General features: G+C 44.6%; 1 protein-coding gene across 9 annotated transcripts in view; it reads left to right on the forward strand.

The window, feature by feature from the left end:
• The window catches only part of Phactr1 (phosphatase and actin regulator 1), a 424,574-nt gene that overhangs the window by 251,467 nt on the left and 156,820 nt on the right, over nt 1-16,287 (forward strand). For all 9 annotated transcript variants that reach the window (XM_057786935.1, XM_057786937.1, XM_057786934.1 and 6 more), the window contains one exon: nt 8,927-9,091. In XM_057786935.1, the coding sequence (XP_057642918.1) occupies nt 8,927-9,091 (165 nt within the window). The remainder of the gene's footprint in view (nt 1-8,926; nt 9,092-16,287) is intronic.

The raw sequence follows: 16,287 nt of genomic DNA on the forward strand, positions 1-16,287 counted from the left end.
TGCTTCACCTGTTATGTGGCAGTCACGAGGAATCTTGGGGTCATTATTTTCTTCTACCGTGTGGGTTCCTGGAACTAAACTCCAATCATTATATTTGGCAACAAGCACCTTTATGCACTGACTGAGCTGTCTCACCAGCGCAGGACAAGAATTTGAACTCTCTCTGTAAGTTGGCAAATTCTGGGCAAATCTCTTGGACTCCTCTTTGTCTTCCTTCTTGCAAATGTGTAATACAACACACAAGACATTATTGCATCGTCTGGCATACTAGGGCATATAAAACCTTCATAATGTCCCACAGGCAAACACTAACCAGTCATAGCTGTTACTGACTCTGAATACCAAGAGTTAAAGAAAGCTTAAAAGGTGTATAACAAACATCCTTGGAGCCTTTAAAAAGCCAATTTGTAATGTGACGTATGTTAGTCATAATTGAAGGGAAATAAAGTTAGAAAAAATTATTCTCATAGGATAAACATGTTTTGAAGACCTAAGGAGATAGAATGAGAATCTAATACTTAGAATGAATCACCACATGAGCACTGAGATTTATAAAAGAATTTCCAGTGATTTGAGGGGTCAAGGCCAAGACACCTGAGCTCCTAATTAGACACTCATGTTCCATGTTTAGCACTTCTTACACAGAAGAGGGATCAGACATTTTAACCAGCATTTCAGATGATAGTCTTATGTGCTGTGAAGTTTGAGATCACTGGTTAGGAAACTCTAGGCACAGTTGAGACCAAGCAAAATTTCTATCATTCCCCAAGACCCAGGCAGGCAGTGAAGGGATCAGAAACTTCATCCCCAGAGAAGCTGTTAATGGTCCTATTGTCTACCTGGTACCACAAGAGCCTTTTTGTATTTAGATGGCCCTTTCTAAACACATGCTTTCCACCACAAAGGGAACTTTGAGGATCTGCCCGCTGTGTTGGTTGGATTTCCACTGGTGTGCCAAAATAACTGAGAAAAATTGACTTAAAGGAAAAATCATTTATTTGGCCCCTGGTGTCAAACGTTTTGGTCCATGGTCACTAGCTCCGTTGTTTGAGGAACTGTCATAGAGCATCAGAAGACCACAGTAGAAAGCACGTGGCAGAGTAACACTACTCACCTCACAGTGACCAGAAAGCACAGAGAGAGACAAAGGGGTGGGATCACAAAATCCCCCTCCAGGCCATGGCTCCATGGTCCTAGCTTCCTCCCAGCAGACCTCACTTCTTGACAGTTTCACCACGTGCCAGAAGGACTACCAGCTGATACTGTACCTTAAACACTCGGCCTATGGGAACATTATGACCCAGCTCAAAACACCTGGTAATCCTTCTAAATTGACACCATCCCTCCTTTACAGAGACAGTAGACTTTGGGATTTACCACTTCAGAGACTCTTAGCTCAGGTGAGATTGTGTATAGTTTTAAAAATTCCAAGTCCTTTCCCTTGGTTTGCAAGTAAGAGAGGGCTCTAACACAGTCTAACCTAATTGGGAAAAGGAGCTATTGACTCATGTGAGAAAGGTGTCCAGGGACTGAAGTTTCAAGTTCTGCGGGATCCAAGGTTCCATGTGACATAACAGTGTCTTGTCATCAAGTCTTTCTCTGCTCTCTTCTCCTGTCTTGACTCTATTCTAAGGCAACCTCTCCCCACAACACATCAGGAAGATCACCTGAAGCTCTGAGCTATAGGACAAGGGTTAGATATTGTGGCTCTGAGAACCAGCTGCTTGTTTTTTATAAATAAGGTTGTATTAGAACATTGTGCTGTCCACTGTATAGATTGGCCTATGACTGCCTTCAGGGGCAATATCAGACTTGTGCATTTACAAAGGACACTTGTCTGGTCCATGAAGCCGACAGTGTTTACTGTCTGATTTAACAGAAAGAATTCACTGACCTATGTAGGAGAAGCCAGTCTTAGCTGAGGTTTGACTTGACTCTGGAAGGCACAAATTATTTCACTGCAAGAACATTAGACCTGAGAGACAAAGAGTTCACGTTAGCTAAGGATTATCTGTGGATTAACACGTGTCTTACACGTTCATTCACAAGTTAAACAGCCAAGCTCTGTTCTCAGGTCACACACATTCTGCGGATCAAATGAGAGCCCGTTTGGTAGGATTCTGTAGTCATTATACACGTCAGTGGTTGAAGGTTAAATTCCAGATGAAACTGGACTTTCGTGTTGACTGTCTCAGGAGGAACTCTGCTGACAACATCTAGGCATCTTGATGGTTTTAACACTGAGTCTGTGTAACTGTAGGCTTAAATGGAACCCAGTTGTCTGGCCTGTTATCTGTGCTCTGCATTCCTCAAGCCTGTGGTCATGGACTAGAAACAACCTTGTCGTTCCAGGACCCTGCTTAGGAAATGGAAAGTGGTTGACATAACAAGATCATACCTTCTTAACAAGATCATACCTTCGTGAACCTTATGGGCTGTTTTGAAACTGTGAGGTTCATTCACTATTAACCAAAGCTAAAGATTTTTCAGTTTTCAGCTCCTATACTGACTATGGTGGTAACACATCTATGATGGAGGAAGGTCATTGGTTAAATAATAAAGAAACTGCTTGGCCCTCATAGATTAGAACATAGGTGGGTGGAGTAAACAGAACAGAATGCTGGGAGGAAGAGGAAGTGAGCTCAGATGCAGGGCAGCTCCTCTCAGAGCCAGACACCATGCTCCCCTCTCCTGGGCAGACGCGATGAAGCTCCGACCCAGGATGGACGTAGGCTAGCATCTTCGCAGTAAGCGCACCTTGGGGTGCTACACACATGAATAGAAATGGGCCAAGCAGTGTTTAAAAGAATACAGTTTGTGTGTTGTTATTTCGGGGCATAAGCTAGCCAGGTGACTGGGAGCTGGGGAGGCAGGAACACAGCCCGCAGCTCCCTACAACACATCTAGTCTGTAACTCCACTCGAATCCTCCCTGTCTGTTAAGAGACCCAACAAGATCCTGAAAAGAGTCTCATTGGTTGATCTCATTCTTGAGTGAGTCATCGCAGGGAGAAGGTAACTGGCCAGCCCAGGACCTCATGCCTATGTCTAGTGTTAGAATTAAATCCAGGTTCTTTGCGAACCCCCTAGAATGAAGCTGTTGTCACATGATGGGGGCGAAGAAGAACTCAAGTCCACCAGGATCCCCAGGTGGTAAATCTGAACCCGCACCATCTTGGCTTCAAAATTAACAGTCTTTCACTGTACACGATGTGTAACATTTTCTAAGTGAAGAAGGTGCAAGCTTATTCCGGTCTAAACAGGTATCTTCTTGTCTTCTAATCAAAGTTCATAGCAAAGGCACTTGGTAGACAATGTCCTACAGCTCCTCAGGCCCTGGTGTCCCAGTGTGGGCATCCTTCACAGAACCTACAGACAGGTAGGCATAGAATGCATTTTAGGGTAAGATTACACGCCTGTCGAATCTGCTCATACTGGCATCTGCTTTGTAACCTTTTCATGTCCAGAAGCTCATGGCTTTCCTCAGCCCTGGAGCCCTCCTAACAGCTCAGTCAGTGACACAGACTTGAAGAGCCAGACCTTCACACAATGGGGAGATGTTTTAAAAATAGGCATGTCTTAATTAAAAAGCAAGTGTTTCTTTGCTTCTAGGCAGTTATTGCTTCCTACTCATTAGCCCCTCCCTGTAGTTTCCCAGTCATACAGTGGGGACACTGTGTGACCCAGACTCTGAGAGCAGGGTGAGGGTTTCAGAAGGTGATGTAATTAATACAAGTGCTTGGCTCAGGGCTGGCACGGATGCGGTGACTAAGAAATAGCAGCTGCCATTAATACTGGTCCTGTCACCATCATCATCATCCCTGGCATCGTTGTCATTGTGTTTTCTGCCACTGTGTCAAATACTTGAATTAAATCAACTTACAAGAAGGAAAGGGCCTGTTTTGCTTTTATAATTTTATGCATGCGTACCATTTCATCTGATCAGTTTTACTATTAATTGGTCTATTTTGCCCCCTCCCTCTCTGGCTAAATGTTCTTCTACTTTCCAAGTAGCCAGCGTCTACTTTTATATCTCTTTTGGTGAGGCACTAAGTCTAATTAGAGCTGTCTGCATGAACTTGGAATGGGGTGTGTTTGATGAAGTACAGGCAACCTACCTGTGGCTCTACCACCAAGCCAAGTGGCTCCCCCTACCCAAGCAAACATCCACTACCCAGACATTCCAAGAAGACATAGAGTCCCATGAGCCTACCCCTACCCATGATGGAATGTTGATGGGCCTGATCTTGTGCTGGTCTTGTTTAGGTAAAAAAAAAAGAGGGAAGTTTTAATTTGGTCAAAGCCTTCAGAGATTTCATACTCACAGGATCCTGTCACAATGGACCTGGGCTGAGTCAGGGCAGTGTGGTGAAGGCTCAGAAAGTCTCCTTACTTTATAGCAAGAAGCAAAGACGGAGCTGGGAGGGGTCAGGGCTCTGACCATCCTCCCCCTCAGTAAAAATTCCCAGAAACCTTTTTTCTCACTGTGCCATACCTCTGAAAGGTTCCGCATTGTCCTAAAAATGCCACCGTGTGGGACCAAGCCTTGACCACATGGGCCTTGGGGGGACGTCTCAGATCCAAACGCTTGAGTCCTTGGTGGTGTCATTGTCATCATCCTCATCCTCACTACCCCTGCCATTGTCACTCCCGTCAAAACCTGAGGGAAGTACTGACCTGTCTAGATAAGAAACAGAAAGCCCTGTTCGGGTTTTATTTTGGATCATCGACTTGGCACATAGGGACAGCCTCTCAAGGGGTCCACATGTCCTGCTCCTTCTGTCTCTCTCCTCTCCAGGTGGACATCTAATAGCACAGACCATGGCTTCCTTCTGACCTGTGGCCCAGTTGGAGGCTCTACAATTTCTGCTCACTGGACCATCGGTGCCATCCTCAAAGGGGGCATTTTATTATTGTTTTCTTTATAATTTCAGACATATATACAGTGAATTTAGATCATATACCCCCCTACTCCTCCACTCCAAGTTCTCCCAGGCTACCCCTCCTCCCCTAAATGGAGCCTCCATATCACATACCACCACCCCCAGGTTCTGAGGACACTGCAGAAGATGGGACAGAAAGATTTAAGAGTCAGAAGTGTAGAAGGACTTCTGCAAAATCAATGTCATCTAGAAATGACACAGTCGTTGGCCTCATGAACTCACGCAGCTGGGGCTGCCCAAGACCAAGCCAGTAGACATTCCAGCATGGAGAGGGGGAAAGCTCAAGAGGGGAGGGGCTTTTCGGTAGCCGAGTCACCCAGAGTAAGGATGCCAGGTGAAGTACTGTACCTACCTATTGTCAACACGTACCCATAGAGTGCTCCAGGTAACACCAAGGGTTGGACACAGCACCAGCATGCACAGATGTTTTGGGTTCATCCTGACTAAAATCATACAGAAGTCAAATATGATCTTTCCTGGATTTCCAAGGAGAAATAAAAACATCTCCAACCATTTCCCTGTAGACCAGACAAAATCCGGTTGTCATAGAGGAAGACCCAGCTGCCTATTAAAGACTGTCCCCTTGGATCTGCTGCTGGTAAGCCCTTAGGAGATGCTAGCCCAGGCCTCCCTCTGTCGGCAGGCTCTGAGTTAGCTCAGCTGCCTGGCTTCCCATCTCTTGGTTCATCATTCCCCTTCCTGTATCAGACCCTAGAGTTGATTCTTGTGTGGGTGAGTGGTGCCCTTCCCCTCCCCAGCTGCCTGATAAAGCTATCCTTGAGATTGAGAACAGAGAGCTTAGCAAAGTAGGCTTTCTGTGATGTATATTAAAGGCGGTTGATTTCAACAATACTTTTGGCCCACACCCCTCCCCTTCCTCTTGCCTTTATCCCATTAGCTCTCACATCCCTGCATCAGGAGAGTACTTGATTCTGAGCTCTGTTCTGTTTTGGTTTTCTTCCTTTTTTAAAACTGTATTCACAAGTTGGCCTTGTGCCCTCCAGTGTCACTGTCTGATGGCAGAGCAGTCAGGTTGAGCGCTAGCCTCTGTCACCAGATGAATAGATGAAAATGTAGCGTGAGTGATTAAAGTACAAATTAATTAAACTTGGTTGCCTCAGCAATCTTCTGCACTTATGGGCTAAGTATTTGAGTTTAATAATCACTTATCTAGTTTCGTTTAACTAGACTTATAATTATGCCTTTTTAATATTTTCTCTGCTGCTTGCCACTCTGGGTTTACAAAAGCCCTCCTAATTGGTTGCAATTATTGTAATGCAACAATTTCTGAACTGTTTTTATTATCCATTGCTTAAAGATGCAGCTGAGAACAACTTCAGTCACTGTCCTATTGCCGTAGTGCAACACGTGACCAAAAAGCAACTTGAGGAAAGAGTTTATCTCAGCTCACAATTCTTCACCACAGTCCATCGCTGAGGAACGCAAACAGAACAGGAACCTGGGGGCATGAGCCATGAACCTGGGGGCATGAGGACATGGAGGGGAGCTACTTAACTTCTCCTACGTCCAGATCTAAACTCTATCAGCCATCCAACCCAGCTGCTGCCACTGCAGGAGCAGCAACTCAGGCAGCTGGTACCATCTAAAGGCAGGGAGGTCCAAACACACTGTTGCTCCACAGCTCATTTTGCCCATTCTAGTTGGCTTCCTTTTCAATTTTTCTTATAGCCTGCTTTTAATTTCTTTTTAGTTTTAACACCTTCTTGGTGATCTGCAATGCATACTTATAGAAAGTCGCCCAAAACTTCATCTTCTTCTCTCCGCCTCCATCTGCCCTCCCCAGGGCTGCTGGAGGAATCTCCTTTCTGCCCAGGTCTGACCCGATGCGAGCCTCGGTTAAGACTTTCAACAGCACTGCATAAAGACTTGAGGTGCTGAGCGCTGGTGTGCATGCTGACTCCTCTTTCTCTTCTCCTTCCTGGAAACCCTGTTCCCTAAATTTCTCACCCTCTTCCCAGTATCCTGAATCCTGCAATGTGCCCTAAACATGAGATTGTTTCTGCTCTCCCACCTGGAAAATTTCCTAAAATAGTTCCCCAAAACCTTGGGCTATAAAATTCAACCTTTGGGGAAGAAAAGTCATGTTATCTGGGCCCAAAGTCCTTGACATTGAGCCACTGTCTTCGACTTCTTCCTTTCTCGTCAGTGTTTATTTAAAGACATTACGTCATTGTCATGAAAACCCCAAACTTTAGTCATTCTTCCTTCGGCATGCCCCTGCTTGAATCACAACTGTTATTTCTGAATTTCTGGCACTGCCTTCCTAGGTACTAGGGAACGTGAGTACGGAGACCTTCTGATTATTCTCTTTAGCACCTTTTCCTTATATTCCAATGTGTTTCTCCTTGTCTGCTGCAGTCATATGATGTGGGATTCCTCTCTGTATGCTATGGATATGTTTTATTACCATTGATTAATAACAAAGCTGCTTTGGCCTGTGGCAGGAAAGAATGGAGTTAGGCTAATTGGCCTATGGACCAAATGGAGTTAGGTGGAGAAAACTAATCCGAAGGCAGAGAGAAAGAAGGCAGAGTCAGAGAGATGCCATGTATCTGCCGAAGGAGAAAGACACCGAAACCTAAGTCTGGACATTGAGAATAATCTATCTCCTGCCCTTCAGGTTGTTCAGTCAGTCATGTGACCTATGAATAGACTTTGATTTCTACATGCCTCCCAGATGCATCCGTAACCCTTAAATCCTGTCACTCGGAAACTGCCATGTTGTCCCTTCTCACCAGTGTGACTGCCCCAGGATGCCCCGTGACACATAGTTGATTCCACCAGTATTTGTGAGTGAAGGGCAGGCCTATGTTAAAAGCATGTTCAAACCCCAACAGGCAAACTCTCCAGTCTCATGGTCAAGCTCTCAAGGACTGCTTCTGATGCCAGAGACCAGGGAACAAATTCTTATGAAGACAGGAATAATAGGGTTGATGAAAGCTGCCCGCTCACCCGACTGCCAGGAAGCAAAAAGTCGGGAAGAGGAAAAGTTGGAGTCCGAATACCCTGTTCAAGGGCACACCTCTGAACTTCCTCCCAATGGACGCCACTTCTAAAGATTGAACCACCTCCTGATAGGGCCACAGACTAGAGACCAAGCTTAACACATCGGACTTTGGAGGGACACTCCAAATCCAAACTATAACAATGTGGCTATTGGGGCCAGTCTTACATATTCTCTAAAGAGTTTCCCAGGGCTCACAGCCTAGAAACCTTTTAAAGCAAGGCTCCAGGAAAAGGAAGTGAGGCCATTGGAAAACTCTGATGGAAGTGTGAATGATTTTAATATTGCCCATTTACCAAAGGAGGGGACTGCTCCCTGTCCAAATCTCAGTGCTTCAAGAGCCTGAATCCAGCAGCAGGGCAGTAAGAAGCAGCAAGCAGTGGGTAGTGGAGACAGCAGCATCAGAACAGAAAGTAGATGATGTTTTCTTTCTCCCTTCTTCCCAACCAGCATTCTATCGAGGTTATATCTGCCATATATTGGGTGAGAAATTACCACACTAATAGTACACGGACTCTCCTGTGAGTCTTCAGATGGCCTCTGAGGAGTTCTGTCACCTGCCAGGTGAACCCCTGACATCTTCATCCTCTTCCTTCCTTGCCACCTTAGTCAAGGCTGAATACATTTGATTGGGATGGTGGTGGCATGCCTATAATCCTAGCTACTCAGGAAGCTGAAGCGGGAGTGTTGATTGAAACCAGCCTGTACGTCGCCATAAGACCTGCCTCTTTAAATATTAGCAAATTCAGTAAAGGTGTTCTAGATCTCTAGGGTTTGGCTGACTGTCCCCAAGCTTTCAGAACATGTCGGTATGACTTCCATTCCGAAAGGCAAAGGGAGCTCAAGTCACGTGGTCTCTGCTATCTGTCACCATGGAAAAGCTGGCCATCTGTGAGGCTCCCGTTTTAACACTTTTCCCCCCTTCTCTTTATTTCCATCGCTTTCTTGGGAAAAACAAGCCGAGGAAGTGGAGAGACTGGCGGCCATGCGTTCTGACTCGCTGGTCCCTGGTACGCACACCCCACCTATCCGGAGGAGGAGTAAGTTTGCCAACCTGGGAAGGATTTTCAAGCCTTGGAAATGGAGGAAGAAGAAAAGTGAAAAGTTCAAGCACACATCAGCAGGTAAGGTGGCTGCTGGCCTTCTTTCTCATTGGCTGTTCGTTGAGTTAAACTCTGCATCTTAATCTGGAGGATTTGATTTCCATCAGCTGTCTGACCCAAAGCAGAGACTCCAGTCTTGTGATTGCTGTCGCCTTTAATAATTGCTGATATGGTAAGGACTGGATTTTAAGCCTCAGCTGCTGTCCCTTCTCTCACGGAGGTTTTTCTTTTCTCTTGTTGGATATTTTTTAATTTAAAAATGACTGCTTTTGTTTGATCTATAAATAATCTGGACTTGGAATTCCACCTTTTCTATAATTGAATAATTTCACTCCAGCCCCGACAATCCATTTCTTATTATTCACCGGTTGTCACTGCTCCAGTAAAAGTCAGCACCCAGCAGAAAATGACTTATGTACGGTCGTTGGCAGATAAGATCAGGTTATTTCATGGAGGAAGAATCATGAATAAGTGATTCTTGGACTAGGCAGAAAAACAAAGAATAGAAGTGAATTCTCACCGCGATGTGAAGTTAGCCATGCATTTCATAGTTCAGTGGCCAGCTGGGAAATGTTGGGGACGATAAGGTCAGCCGCAAGTCGTCATTCCTGGAGCCAGGCTTCCTGGGTTCAAATCCAGGTTCTGGTACTTGCTGGTTATAGGAGCTTGTTTGGTTTATTTCCCTGTACCTCAGCTTCCTCATCAACAAAACAGGAGGGTAAGAATCAGTCCTTTACATGAATTTGTTTGTGGAGACTTAATGCGCAAAGCAGGTGGCTGTTTTTAAGAACATGAGGATGTGAAGAGAAAAATGTGTAGACAACGGCAGGGAGTTTGTTTTGTGGTTTTTCAAGACAGGGTTTCTCTGTAGCTGTGGAGTCTGTACTGGTGCTAGCTCTTGTAGACCAGGCTGGTCTCGAACTCACAGAGATCTGTCTGCCTCTGCCTCCTGAGTGCTGTGATTAAAGGTGTGCACCACCACCACCAGACTGACAAGGAATTTTATCCTGTTGGTTTTAGAGGAGATGGTGGGAAATGTGTGCAGATCGCATTTGATTTTGTGGTAGTCTTGGATTGCTATACCAAAATACTGCCCACTAAATGGCTTAAACCAAAGATGTTTATTTCTCATGGTCACAGAAGCTATAAGTCCCAGGTGGAGTTACAAACCATGTTGGTTTCTTTTGGAAACCTCTTGAGTGGTCAGTGATGGCCATCTTACTACATGCTCACGGACCTTCTTCTTTCTATGTATGCACAGAGAGAATGCTGTCTGGGTGTCATCTGAGGTGGGGGAGGCCCCACGATCTTGACTTTATTTTAACCTAGCTGGTCTCCAAAGACACACATCTATCTACATTCATACTGGGCTTAAGGATTGAGCATATGACCTGAGAATACTACAAGTTAGTGTTTGTTTCTCTTTATGGATCCTGTCGCTCTCTGGGCCCTCTTCTAGGCTTTTGTTGTCTTCTCCCACTGTTTTCTAGAAACGCATCCTGTTATCTCTCCCCAAGGCTAGCACCTCCTCTTTTGCTTTGGCTTCTGTCCTCTGCCCCACTCACAAATGAAACGCTTAAGTGATGGGCTTCTTGTGCCTGAATGTCCGTCAACAAATCCAACCGCACGAAGAAACTAGAGTAACAAACAGAAAGATTTTGAGATGGGCATAGTTCTCGTAATGGACACTCCGAGTACCTGCTCCCTCCACACCATAGCCCCATAGCTCCGACTTGCTGGCTTCTGGAGTGAATGAACTTGTCATTTCATGAGTTTCTAAACCATTGCCCCTCTGGAGCAGTCCCTTCACTCCAACTCTGCCTTCTCTTCCCATGGATGGAGGCAGATATGATGGTATCAATAGCTCATGAATATTAACAATCTGAAAACTTTGCACGTAAAGCTATTTTTGAGAAAAAGTCTCCGGGTCTATAGCCAGTAGACTCCCTAACTTTAAATCCTTCTCATTTTTCTTGTGGTGGTCACCATAACCAGGCTATTGCACTTGGCAGCTAAGAATGTCATTTAGATGTGATTTCTGTCTCTTTTTTAAAAGATACAGCTCCTTAGTGGACATAGTTGCAAACTGCCCTCTACAGCTGTATACCTGAGCCTAAGTGCAGCTTTCAGACCACTCCAGAGAAGTTTCTTTGTGCAATGTTTGGCTGTTACTCCAGAAGCTCACAGAGGTCAGAGTGCAGAGAATCAGAGAACCAGAAAGGGTCATCTGTATCATGCCTCCTTAACCCAAACCTCAGAGAACATCACAGAAGAGGGAAAAGAGATCAGGGAGAAATGGGGTGAACTGTCCTCCTCCGGTTTTGACAGGACCACTGTAGACATGAGCTCACAGCAGTTGTGGTTGCCTACAAAACACCTTCATGAGCTCAAGCTTGTCAACATCCCAGCATGGAGCAGGGAAGAGTTCATGCCCATTAAAAAAATGAAAAGGAAATAGAGAGGAAACCTAAATGAAATGTACTCTGTTGGTGACATAAGGCAGAAGACAGTAGAACAGAAAGGAAACTGAAGTGTTCTCTGAGGGCCTGTTGACATTGGTTTCTGCTGCTGGGCAGTGGTGGCGCACGCCTTTAATCCCAGCACTTGGGAGGCAGAGGCAGGCGGATCTCTGTGAGTTCGAGACCAACCTGGTCTACAAGAGCTAGTTCCAGGACAGGCTCCAAAACCACAGAGAAACCCTGTCTCGAAAAACAAAAAAACAAACAAACAAACAAAAAAAAAACAGACATTGGTTTCTGCTGAGGAGCTATCTTTAAGGTTGGAGCCCTGGTAATTGCCCTTGCTCCATGGGATGTCTCCTCACCCACATATATATGAGTAGTAATAATTGGATTCTGTTAGTTACACAAAAAAGAGAGGGAACATGAGGATTGACAGATAGCTCTAGGAGGAGTTAGGGTCAAAATACATTATCGGCATGTAAGGAATTTTCTAAGAATCAGTAAGATTATACATCAATAAAAATAGACAACTCCTGGATTAGAAGAGTGCACTATAGAACAACTTTTTACCATACTAGTTGGATGAGCAAACCACATTGCTGAAGCTATTCTAGCTTATTTTAAATCCCATGTTTCACCCTGTAGCATCCCTTCTTCTTAATTGGATTCCAGAATATTATTTATTACTTTTGCAGAGGAAAAACTTTCTGGGATAGTTCTTAGCCCAAAGGGATAATTTGACAACATAGGAATAGTCAAAACAATGAATTGTATTCTGGTATATAATTAAAAGTGTTGACTCTCCTATGTTTGGATAAGTCACAAATTTGAGAACTATACAAGAGGATTCCTAGTTTACAAGAATGCAGACTGGTTAGCTGTGTTCAGTTGGTGTGCATATGTTTGTTTTGCATGTGTATCCCTTTAAAGAAAAGTCATTATTCAGTTACTCTTATTGAAGCTAGTAAGACAGCTCGCTCAGAGCCATCACAACAGGTAGAGCAGTCTTTGCAGTGGGTTGTTTTCAGTCAGAGAGTGTGTTCAGATTTCACTCTGAAGTCTCATACATCCTAGAAAGCTGAGTGAGACTGGGGGGGAGGGTAATGACTAAGAGAATGCATCTTCAGGGATAGGAGAAATCTTGACTTAAGCAACTAAAGGGTTTTTTTTTTTAATCCGAAATCAGGACAGGATGATCAAACATCACTAAAAAGAAGTGTAACAAAATATAAAGGATCCCATTAGGGACCAAGGTGTGTCATATATTAAAGGTGGAGGATTCTAGCTAAAACTGGATGCTGCAGAGAGGAACGCAGAAACCCAGACCTTTGCCCGTCTCCTCCATTGCTTCCAGATCAGTAGAGATGTGAACAGGCATCTGCTGGAAGCTCCTGCTTTCATGAAGCCCCAACCACCACACCATCCTCATTACCCTGCCACCGTAGCATCCCCACTGCCCTGCCACTGTACCATCCCACCACCGTGGACTTACATCCCCTCACTGTGAGCCTCCTCCAAGATGTTTTCTACCAGGTGTTTGGTCACATCAACTAGAAAATAACTAATATAACACCGATGACCTTTTTCATTAGCTGTGACTGTTCATCGCAGCTTTGGATAAAGCTATGGGAGCCATCCTGGGTCATAATTTTACCAGTTGAGTAAAAAAGAGAAACAGGAAAGAAAAGGAAAAAAGAGAAAGGATTTGTATTCATGTCCAAGATTTCTGTAACAAATTGCCATAAACTCAGTGGTATAAAGCCATGGAAATGAGTTGGCTCACAGTCTGAAGACTACAGTCAAGACACTAGCAGGGCTGGCTCCTCCTGGAATTCTGATAAAGAAGTCCTTCCACCTCTGTCCCTCCTGCTATTGACTATGCCAGCATTGCTTGGCCCATTTCTGTGCTTCATCTCTGGAAATTGGATTTAGAAATAACATTTAGTAATAATCCCATTCAAAGATACTTCTGAGTCAGGCATGGTGTCTCACACCTGTTAGCACAGTCCTAGGAATACTTTTTACATAGTGAGTACCAGACCAACTAGGCCTACATAGTGAGACCCTGTCTCAACAACATCAGCAAAAGGACTTTAACTTTATTATATTTGCTGTTAACTTATTTTCAAGTAAAATTTTCATGGTCACTAGGAACTTTCATGTGTTCTCTGGAAGGCAGCAGGGGTTAAGATAGACATTTAGATTCGAAAAGGGAACTCCAGTAGATTGGCAAGAATTAGAAAAGCCAATAGACTTCAAGTTGCAGAGAGGTCAAAGAACCTCGACTATTAGCGAGGTTAGTGGAAGGATAGGTGCTGATGGAGGCAAAACCCACATCTTCAAATAAAGGAGCCTCAAGATAGTACTATATGGAAACAAAACACAGACCAGGGTATAGGCTTACATACCTGCATATCTTATTTATAAAATTATATGTTGGCTTAACTTTGTCCTTGTCAATTGTGTAAGAAAAGAAACTTTCCTGTGCAGTTTTCATGTTAAACTCTTGAGCTGACAATTTCTCCTGAGAATGCTTCATTCTTTCCCAAACTGAGATGTTTCCATCCACCGTCTTTGTAAGTGACTGAAGTACTACCACTTAATGGAGTCACAGAACCTAAGGTTGCTTTCCAGTCCCTCTCTTCCTGTATTAGCAGACTCTCCCGATACGAGAAGCGGTATATTAGGACAGCAACTCCCAGACAGCAGTCACTGCTTGCCTGTTTCCCTATCCCCTGTGAGTCACGCTGGCACTCAGCCGTACCCAGCTGACAGCCATAGCACTGAGCCAGAAACAGTAGCACTCCATCAGTGGGACGCAGAGATAACCTGCTTGCTTTTACACATGGGTCTTCTTTGTCAGCTAATACATACAGAACAGGATCTGGGGACAGGATATCGTAAGGGCTCCCAGAAGCAGAGAGCACTGGCATGTCCTTGGCTCCTGAGCCTAACACTCATTCTGCTGAAAGTGCTTCTCACTCTGAAAGCCTCCAGGGCAGCAGCAGCAAGCCAGCCCTTAACCTTGGCCTGGGAGTCAGTGCTTCATCTTGCTCCAGGCTGCCCCTTGTCCGTAAAGCCAGAATACCCACAACCCGGAGTCGCTGCTGACATTATGAACCCTTTCCAGCAAGCCCATATCTTTAGATAAAACTCCTTGGATAGAGAAGACAGTTTATACTGAAATGTTGAATTATGGCTTTGAACCTGATACCATAGGCTGCTAGGCTCTTCTGGAAGTCTGTTCCTGATGCTCAAGACGGAAAGCCCCTTTGCTAATCTTAGATCACTAATTATTCTCTACTAGGGATTCCTAGCAGGTCACATGATTAAGGGATGAACATTTGGTATTCTTGGAGCAGAGAAATGCAACCTGAGAGTGAATGAAGCCTTGTCTTTGTGGTGTAGTGTTGTCCACTGATAGTTAATGGAAGCACCATTCTTTTCCATAAAGGCAAGATCTGCCTGCCATGTAGTCAAGCTCTGTGGACCGTCACTGGCACAGCTGATGAGCTGGGAGTTTACATTTTTCCATGATGGCTTGAAAGGATGAGACAGACAGCACTGAGAAAGAGAGCTTCTCAGTCTCTCCAATTCCCTAACAGCAACGGTGTCTCCTCCTTCCTGAGAACCTAGGTTTTTCGACTTCTACAAACCACAGGAAATGCAAAAAGGATCCCAACTCAGCATGCTTCTTTTATTTGTGTGCAGGCCATTGTCCACGAACTTTGACTAGCAAGGACAAGCATGGATTGTACCCTTCCCTCCTCTAAAGGTCGTGTCTTAAGGGATGAACACATAATGAGGCTAGCGATCGTGGGGCGGTAAACGTGATGAGAGAGGAGATGCACAGAGCCTCTGAGCATGCAAAGGAGACAAGTTACATAGTTAAAAGTCACCAGGAGAGTTTTCTGGAGAATTATATGATTAACCAGGGAGTAAGACAATGAACACAAGCAAGTCTTCTCTCTTGATCAACAGAACAGAGTAGCACAAAGCCCAGAGAAGAGAGTTTAAAATCTGTAGCCTCCAAAACAGGTTCTGGGTTGAAAGGCATTGTTAGCTTAAAGAGGGTTTGGAGAGAGAGGGGAATGGAGTTTGAAAAGCTGGACAGGGGAAGGTGTTGGATACTGATCAGGGAATGTTAAGGAGCCTGGGCTTTATCGTTAAGCAGTAAAAAGCCTTTGAGGACTTGGGGAGGTAGCTCAGGCAGTAAAATGTTTTCTATGCAAGCAAGAGGATCCGCGTTCATTCCCTAGAACCCACATTGAAAAGCCAAATGTGGTGGCACACTCACAACCACAGTAGGCAGAGACAGGCAGATCTCTAAGGCTTGGTAGCCAGCTATACTGGCCAAATTGGAAATCTCCAGGCCAGCAAGAGTCCCTGTCTTACAAAACAAGGTGAACTATATCCCATAATGATACCTAAGATTCACTTCTGGTCTATGCACACATGCAACCACACACACACACACCCTTGCACACACATGCATGTATGCTCACCTGCAAGCTCACACAAAACCTCTCAGGAGACTGCACTGCATTTTTTTAAAGGTCAGTCTCTATACTATGGGAAAAACTTGGCATGGAACCCAAATGTTGTTTTCAAGTTTATAATGTCACAAAATCTACATATATTTTTGTGACAAAAGAAAATTTACTTGGGATGGAATCAAGAAGACACCTCCTTAATGCCACTAAATGTCATATTAATTATTCCTGTTGATTCTGGTAGCAGGCAAACCAGCTAGCA

The sequence above is a fragment of the Chionomys nivalis genome, chromosome 13 (genome assembly GCF_950005125.1).
Source record: "Chionomys nivalis chromosome 13, mChiNiv1.1, whole genome shotgun sequence".
Lineage (NCBI taxonomy): Eukaryota > Metazoa > Chordata > Mammalia > Rodentia > Cricetidae > Chionomys > Chionomys nivalis.